The sequence below is a fragment of the Mytilus californianus genome, unplaced genomic scaffold (genome assembly GCF_021869535.1).
Source record: "Mytilus californianus isolate M0D057914Y unplaced genomic scaffold, xbMytCali1.0.p SCAF_18, whole genome shotgun sequence".
In the NCBI taxonomy this organism is placed as follows: domain Eukaryota; kingdom Metazoa; phylum Mollusca; class Bivalvia; order Mytilida; family Mytilidae; genus Mytilus; species Mytilus californianus.
Genome location: NW_026262666.1, coordinates 4456163 through 4465300, shown reverse-complemented (window position 1 = coordinate 4465300; position 9138 = coordinate 4456163). Strand labels below are relative to the sequence as shown.

Sequence of the window (9138 nt, the reverse complement as noted above, 5' to 3'; positions counted from 1 at the left end):
TCTACCTAAATTTAATAGATATCTTAAAATAAAATAAATGGGGAATGTGTCCATGGGACTCAGATGATGTCCCCGCTTGCATATCATATAAAGTTATAAAAGGACATAACTGAAGAACAGTAAAAGTGACGCTACCCAAATTTGATCTGAGTATTTTGATTACAAGTATTGTGTATAAGTTTCATAATAGTAAAAGTGACACCACCAAAATTCAAACTTGTTCTGTATTTTGTGGTAATAAGTAGTGTGTTTAAGTTTCATAACATTTGGTGTATGCAAACTAATATAGAGAATGGAAACCAACTTCGGGACATACCAACGTAAGTATGGACAGACAAGGATAAAAATACTACAAAAAATAAGTTTCAAACTACTGACTGAAAATTGTCCTCAGATTTGCCTTTTCTTTTCAGATCCCTGTGGTTTCATGCTCTTGTTCATATTCTTGAATATTATTTTTTAATTTAAAAATGTATTATATTAAAGTACCTGATGTCTTTTCTGCCTTTGAAGTCTTGCATTTTCTTTTTTCAATTGGTCATTTTCAGCTCTCAGTCTTCTGTTTTCTGTCTGTAAAATTTTAAAAAGTTAACTGATTGTTTATGTTAATATCTTTTTGAGTGTTTGAGTTTACAGATAAAATTTTGCAATTTTCTACCTTTCCAGAATCAATTAGCCAATTTTCACAAAAAATATAAATCTCAAGAAACCAATAAATGTATACTTTTAGATTATTATGCATAACAACTTAGCAATATTTCTTTGATGTTTAACCATATATTTTGGATTTTGAATTATTTACAATATTTTTTACTCATTGATAAGACAGCTTATTTCAAATGGAGTCTTTCCTTTAAATCTTCATCCTTCTGTTGATTTTCCTAAAACAGAAAGATTCATTGTAGCTATGTCTTAATTTCAAATCATGCTGTGTTAGAATAAACAGCTGCGCCATGAGCGCATGATACGCCCTTCGCGTTTTCAAAGAATAAAGTTCAATCACTTCTCAATGTCAACTCAGAAATTCATGAAAATTGAAAGGGAGCTTATGTCAATAGAGATAAACAAATCACCAAAGTTTTATTCAAATTGATAAGCGTTTTTTAATGTCTGACATGTTGACGACGGACAGACGGATGGACAACAGTATACAATAATAAGTCCCACAAACGGGCTCGCATATTTTCTTATGATAATCATGATATTTATCTTTGAAGTCTTTTTTTAATCAATCAAAATACATGCCACCTGTGCATAAACAAATATTTTTCTATATCATTGTAATTAATCTAATATACATATACAATATTATACATTAAAAGTTTAGTGTTCTTCATATTGACGACTTTTTGCAGGTCACTTTTAAATCATTCTCTTCTAGAAGCACACAAGTTTTAAGCTCTACATTTATTAATATAAATAGTACTGTAATTCTTTGTTGAGGACTATAATGATTTTTGTATGTTTTTATGTTTTGGTATTATTGGCTTTCTTACTCATTGCAGTATACAACACACAATACTTTATATTGAAAAAATTATTCCTACAGTCTGATGTATGTTGAATCCACCTAATGCTTATCAAAACAAATAACATACATGACATACCACTTCTTTCAATATATTAAGTAGTAATACAATATCTGATTTCTTTTTAATTTGTAAAAATCCTAAGTTTGTTAAAGCTTTAACCCTGAAATTAATTTAAAAAGAATAAAATGCCTATTCTATTAAGGTATAATTTGAAAGCTATAATTCCTAAATGAATCTTTTGACAACAAGAAAGGGGGTAAAAGTAAGACAAGAGTGCACACGCTGAAATGTCTCGCCTTCTTTACTAATCATCGATATTATGTTGATAGTCCTAAATATAAAGCTTTATTACAACTGTCACATAAACTTAACATTAACCAAGTAAACTAAACATTGACCAATGAACCATGAAAATGAGGTCAAGGTCAGATGAACCATGATAGGCAGGCATGTACAGCTAACAATTCTTCCATACAACAAATAGAGTTGACCTATTGCTTATAGTTTAAGAAAAACAGACCAAAACACAAAAACTTAACACTGAGCAATGAACCTTGAAAATGAGGTCAAGGTCAAATAAAACCTGTGTGACTGCCAAATAGATCATAAAATATTTCCATACACCAAATATAGTTGAACTATTGCATATAGTATAAGAAAAACAGACCAAAACACAAAAACTTAACTATAACCACTGAACCATGAAAATGAGGTCAAGGTCAGATGACACCTGCCAGTTGGACATGTACACCTTACAGTCCTTCCATACACCGAATATACTAGACCTATTGCTTATAGTATCTGAGATATGGACTTGACCACCAAAACTTAACCTTGTTCACTGATCCATGAAATGAGGTCGAGGTCAAGTGAAAACTGTCTGACGGGCATGAGGACCTTGCAAGGTACGCACATACCAAATATAGTTATCCTATTACTTATAATAAGAGAGAATCTAACATTACAAAAAATCTTAACTTTTTTTTCAAGTAGTCACTGAACCATGAAAATGAGGTCAAGGATATTGGACATGTGACTGACGGAAACTTCGTAACATGAGGCATCCATATACAAAGTATGAAGCATCCAGACCTTCCACCTTCTAAAATATAAAGCTTTTAAGAAGTTAGCTAACGCCGCCGCCGCCGCCGCCGGATCACTATCCCTATGTCGAGCTTTCTGCGACAAAAGTCGCAGGCTCGACAAAAACAAATTACCTTAAATTCCTTTGAAGCAAATCTAAATTGCTCCATAGTAATTACACCTGTCGAAAGTCTTCCAAGGAGACGATGGACTCTTGGTTCATCTCTGCAACCAACAAAGAACCTGAATAGACCAGCTGGTATCTCTTTGTACTGTTTGGTGGAAAGTATCAAGCCATCTCTGAAATTCTGAAAGATGTTGATGAGCTCCTCATAGCAACAACCTGGTAAACAGGCACAGTATATTTGTTCTCTGTATCTTCCACCAAATGTTGCCTGTAAAGAAATAAAAGATGATTATAAGCCACTGGTTATAATACCTCACAACCTCTGTTAATTGAATGAATCTTTATAGACATGCTATGGCAAAATTAACAACATATATTACATAATATAAAACATGAATAGACAGCAGAGAACAATAGTATAATACAATGACATATAAAGTTATGAGACTATATTAGATCGTATATTCCATGCAGCTTTAACAAATAACATAATCAAGTTTATTTTGTGAAAGAATCATTCTGGTCACCGTTTATATTTATGGTCTTAAAGTGGACGGTGAAGAAAACGACAAACAAATGCTTAAAAAGGGTTGTGATAAGAATTCTCAGTAATTTTTCATAGGCCAGAGTTTCAAGCAAGTCCTACAAACTCATTATTTAAATATTTAAGTTAAATGCCCAATTCTAGAATATGCAACGCCTCAGGGGCATTTACTACCGGTAGGTTGAATACAGTATGCTTATTTCAATTTTGTTTTGACTTGGTCTAAAAAATCTATGAATTGACAACCTATTACTTTTATGAATTGAAAATGAGAATGAGTAAGAATAGTTTTGTAAAACACATCAGTTTGAAACTTCACTACAAGCCTTTTTCTTAGAACTTACAAAAGCCCTATTTGAACTTAAGTGGTGAAAATTAGAGAAATAAATTATATGCCTATGTCATTTGTTTATCTCACTATAAAATTGAAACTAAATTTGGTCAAGTGGTCAAGTGGTCTAGCGCGTCGGGCACAGTGCAAACCGATTTGTAGCCATGAGTTCTAATCCTGGCGAGGGATGAACAAAAAAATTAACAAAAGCAAATTTACAGTTCTAACATTGTTGGGCTGATGTTTAGACGAAAATGTCTAAAAATAGCAACAATCAAAATCCAATCTATTTGCGCATGGATCAGTTGGTGAAAATATATATGTATGTGAATGTACCAAATCAGGAGTTTGTTATTACCGGTAATTGGTTGTTTAGGTTACTGTTTTTTCATATTTGTTTAAGATTAAGAGGTTGTATATGTATATTATGCTCATAGTCCATTGTAGGTTTCCTACTTGTGAATGGTCATTGTGGACCTCTTCTGCATTAAAAGTATTACAATAACCTATAGTTTCTTACATAAAATACATTTGGCTTGTTAGGTATGGAGTAGTCTTATTGGCAATCATGCCACATCATCTTTTTTCATATTGTCTCATTTATTTTAAGCTTTTTTTCCATATTTTCACATTTTTGTAAAGCTTTCCCTACATGTATGAAATGATCAATCATAAAATCATTTATATTTATACATACCCTGTCAATACATCCAAATAAAGTCACACATGCTTGGCGCCACACTCTGTTTGATGAATCTAAGAATTCACCCAACTTGTCAGGGTCATTATTATCAGGATGGAGGTTGCGCATCATCTACAAAGAGTAAAAATTATATTTATCCTGCCTATCAGTAATCAGAATAAAGATATTTTAATACAATGATCATTATGCCGCTTACATTTTAATTGATGTGACTTAGCTATTTCACTTTATTTTTTTATTTCAAGTCAAATTACTGTTTTATTTCATTTGTTCTTCTGATAAGATAAATGGTTATTGACCATTGCTTAGCACATAACTTTAAGCTTTAAACAACTCCACAACAGATCACCAATGAAGGTGATACAAGGCTGAAAACATATATAGTAAATACCTGCACTTCTTCTTGAAAACATCTTTGTTTTGATGCAACACTCAAAGATAATTGGTCGGCTGTAGTATCTGAAAGAAAAAATGTTACAGAAATTTGTCAAAACTATTCACATATATGTTTACATAGCTTTGGATCCATCTAATCATTTTATAATAGACAACTGTTATATAATTACTGTTCTACCAGTGGCGGTTACAGAGAGGGCGTAGAGGGTGTATGTCCCCTTTACTTGCACTTTTTTTTTATTAAGATGGTAAAATGATTAATCAGACCACATTTAGTTGACTTTGCCATTTCCCGTGTAGACAATTCGTTACTTATAAAGATATTATTCGCTCTTATAAGTGTTAAATATTATTGATTATGTCAAAGTCAACGATATTCGCTACCAGAACGTCAAAAAACGTCTCTCAGTCATTTTAAAATTCAAATTACAGTAACCACATTGCTAAGGCTGAGGATGACAAGCATGACGCATTCAAAGCGACAAAGGATGGTGCAAGGACTCATTGCCTCCTATTTCACAATTCCATCCAACAGATGGCAATACTCTATTACACTCACATGACAAAAAAAGTTCCACAGCTATAATATTTACCTACAACAACATGTTTAACCCCACACGCCCCAGCCCATTAATAACAGAGAAAAAAATGCTGGCCCTGATTTTTTCCTTCAAAACATTCTGGCCGTACCGGGGTTGAAGACAATAATCTTCCTAACTTTTTTGCTATTAGAAAAACAAAATTTCCAACAAAATAATTAGCATTAAATGTATAAAAAAAAGGCATAATTTTTTAAATGCTTAGATGCCATATTACTTTTGTATGTCCATAAAATCATTGAACTTGACTATGACAGAACCAGGCAGTGATGATTTTTCTCAATAAAATCAGAGGAAGATGCTTCTGGTGAACCATATGGCTTTGACGAAAGATTTGTACAAAAGTCATCACTAGAAAATTCTCAATAAATGTTTTTGTAGATTCATTTTTTATTGATATCTGAATTAAGTAAAACATCAATTATATTAGTATGTATGATCAGATACATCTGGGGTGCAAATCACAAATTCGTAATGCATTCTTTAGATGCTAGTTGTAACCTCTATTTCCGTGACTGACTTTGCGAGGTAGAATTTTTCCATTTCCAATTTTTACTGACAAATCCCACATCAAATATATATTTCCACATTGCTTTGGATCCATCTAATCATTTTATAATAGACAATTAATGGGGAGAATATGGCATCAAAAATGTCCAACCCTTACACTTTAAGGTGGAACCAAACACTACAGGGAGATAACTCTGTAAAATCAGCTTAACGATTTAATCACATTGTATTGTTAAGGAAATATCAAGCTTCTTAATGATCAAAATTAGTGTTTGTCAAACTTGACCATATCATTTGGTCTTAAATTTTATATACTTTTCTCATCAGTTATTATACCACATCATATTACATTAAATGTATATACATACAGTGTAGGAAGCATGACATCATTCAACCAATATGGTAACTGTTAACTAATAATTATTTGTATGATGTGGCAATGACCATAAAATATTAAATTATTGACTAATACATACATTTTACTTGTAGCACTAAATAGAATGTACTACATAAAATTTTGGCATTTGACTTAAGACAAGTCAGTGAGTATCCCTTTGCGCTTTGTTTTACTGAGTTTTCATGTATTTTTCAATGATTTTTTCTTGCACATTAATGTCAGAGGCAGATTTAGGGCCCCCCCCCCCCCCTCTCCTTTTCTAGGAAAAACTTGGTTGATTATATAGGGAATCACTGAAGCATGAGCGGAGCAGGCCCCCTCTTAGGCAGTCAGTGGGCCCCCACTTATGAAAATTTCTGGATCCGCCACTGAATGTTCTACCTGTGATCTCTATATTTAAAACAAAAATAATTGGTTCAATAATTTAACAACTAAACATAAAGAGCAGTACCTGAATTTAAACTTTCACTCAAGGAACACAGCTGGGGAAGCAGTTTTTCCAATCTGTCACAAAATTTCCGTCTTGATGATACATCTTGTAGATGCTTGAATCTTATGTCTTTGACTTGGAACTTGGATATGTGTACCTTAAACTAAAATAAAATCAAAATTAGAATAAAATTCTTCTCTAAAAAGTTTTAGTATAATTTTACATAAAACAAAAATGATGAAAAAACAACAGCATTAACATTGATGTTTTTTTTATATCTATACTATTAAACATGTTAAATGAGAAGACCTCATTTTTTGTGTCGCTTCTCTACCTTCCATAATAAATTAATCATCATGCCTTTGTGCCTTTGAGTCCTATAGGTACCATGCATAGTGGCATTTGTCATCCTCGCTTATGATTATTCTGTTTGGGTTATTATTAACAAAAATAAGGGCATCCTAATATTGTTTGGACATCAGACGGACATTTAAGTCAAAGACAATACTTCCAATTAGGACTTTTTACATATAATTTTCATAGGACAATTATTTTTGTAATTTGAAGAATGTAAAATTTTTTACTCCAAAGACATGGTTAATAAATTAACATAGTTACTAAACTGTGAACAGGGTTTAAGCTAGGATTTTGAGGGCTTTAGTCACTTTTGCGCGAGATGAAAATTAACATTAGTTTGGGCAACAGCAAGGGACCAATTAAGGATGTATGTATATTACTAGCTATACATCTTTGTCAGTCTTTGAAAGACAGTCCGAGTCTAACAGTCTAATACTATTTTGAAACAACTTGCCGTTTCTGAAGTTTTTCTTAGAAAAACAATAGCTACAGAACTGTAGCTCTTAGTATAGGTCCTAATGATATTTTTTGACTATTTGGGGACCATCGCAAATAGTCTAAAAATACCATAAGGACCCAAGAGCTATGGTTTGGAGCTTATTAAAACACTAGTCCAAATAATTATGACGTCTGGCAAGGCTATTTTAATTCGCCTTCCGACGACCAGAAAAAATTTAAAATAGCCTTGCCAGACGTCATAATTATTTGGACTAATTGAGACACCTGCATTGATTTAACATGTAGCACTGTGGCACTTTAGCAATACACAATGTTTATCTTTAGCATACTATTTTGAATTTTTTCTTTGTTGTATTTTTTATTGTAGTTTCATAGTCATATATGTTCATCGACTTTGCCCCTTGACTGTACCTCTTATCTATCTATGTCTATGGAAATAAAAGATATTATATTCTACTCTACATAACAGTCTAACTTTTATAGCAAATGAAAGTCATAGCCAAATAAAGTGCATCACTCCCTGTGCATCAATCATAGAAAACGACTTAGGGTACTGTTCGTGTTGCTTAGTCTTTCGTTTTCTATGTTGTAACTTGCGTTGTGACTTGTTTCTACTTCTACTTCTACCGGTTAGTGACCACCGTTGACTTGTGTATTGTTTGTCTTTTTCTTTTTCGGCCGTGGCGTTGTCAGTTAATTTTAGATATATGAGTTTGAATGTCCCCTGGTATCTTTCGCCCCTCTTTTATGTCAGTATGATAGTATTGCTTAGTCAATTCTTATTACCAATTTTAAAATTGTAATATTAGATTGCTCTGACAACTTTACGGAAATGGTCAAATCCAACGAGAACAAAAACTATGACAGTAAACATGGAAAATCCGGTTTATTTTTAATAGATGACACAAAAATGTATTTAGTATGTACTAGGTATAACACTAGAAGAATCTATTAAACAAATTGAATGGATTGAACAATAATCAAATTCACAGGCATGTGTAGAGAAAAAAAAACTTTTATTGTGTATAATTTTTATATTGCCGAAAATAGGGGTTTTTCATATTTTTATTGTCCTCGATATAACCAGTGTCCTCTATAATCGACCATTCGAGGAATGCTTGACTTAACAACAGGTCTTATACTAAATTGTCTTGTAATGTGTTAAGTCGGTCTATTTTAGGCAGTGGCTATTTTGCCCGCAAAAAAAAAACATATATTCTATTTTGCCTTTATAAATAGCGTATCTTACGATATTGGTTTTATTCATTGTACAAAAAGCCGTACCGTCGGGCGGGCGGGTGACCTACACATGTAGTATCTTATATTTTAATGAAACTGGATGATCTATTTACAGTACTATTATTCATCTTGGTGATTTGTACAAAAGTATGCATTATTTCAATTTGAAATTGATTGTTTTTTGCTGGGTTTTTTTTTATGAAGACATCCCATTTTCCTGCCAATTCATTGGAAGCCATATGTTTTAATTGAAGTTTAAGGGATAGATGATCCGGCTTTGTTTATTTATTAATAAAGCTTAACATGTAATTCGTTTCCTATTGTTGTTTAATGAGCAATGACCATCAACCCTTCCTGTGAAGCCATTTAACTCATTCTAACAAAACAAAGCTAGCCTACTGTCATATTTCTTTGTTTTTGCAAAATGATTA

At 32.3% G+C, this 9138-nt stretch overlaps 1 protein-coding gene and 1 long non-coding RNA gene across 2 annotated transcripts; both read right to left on the bottom strand.

The window, feature by feature from the left end:
* Positions 1-830: 830 nt before the first annotated feature.
* Positions 831-4728, bottom strand: LOC127726781 (uncharacterized). The gene is made up of 4 exons (XM_052234235.1): positions 4712-4728; positions 4315-4431; positions 2750-3010; positions 831-881 (listed from the first exon to the last, which is right to left on the bottom strand). Exons 2-4 carry the CDS (start codon positions 4429-4431, stop codon positions 831-833), a joined length of 429 nt encoding a protein of 142 aa, XP_052090195.1. The 5' UTR covers positions 4712-4728.
* Positions 4729-4741: 13 nt separating this feature from the next.
* On the bottom strand, positions 4742-8309 carry LOC127726596 (uncharacterized). The gene is made up of 3 exons (XR_007993603.1): positions 8255-8309; positions 6674-6815; positions 4742-4779 (listed from the first exon to the last, which is right to left on the bottom strand). It is a non-coding gene; the product is annotated as an uncharacterized LOC127726596 (long non-coding RNA).
* Positions 8310-9138: the final 829 nt, after the last annotated feature.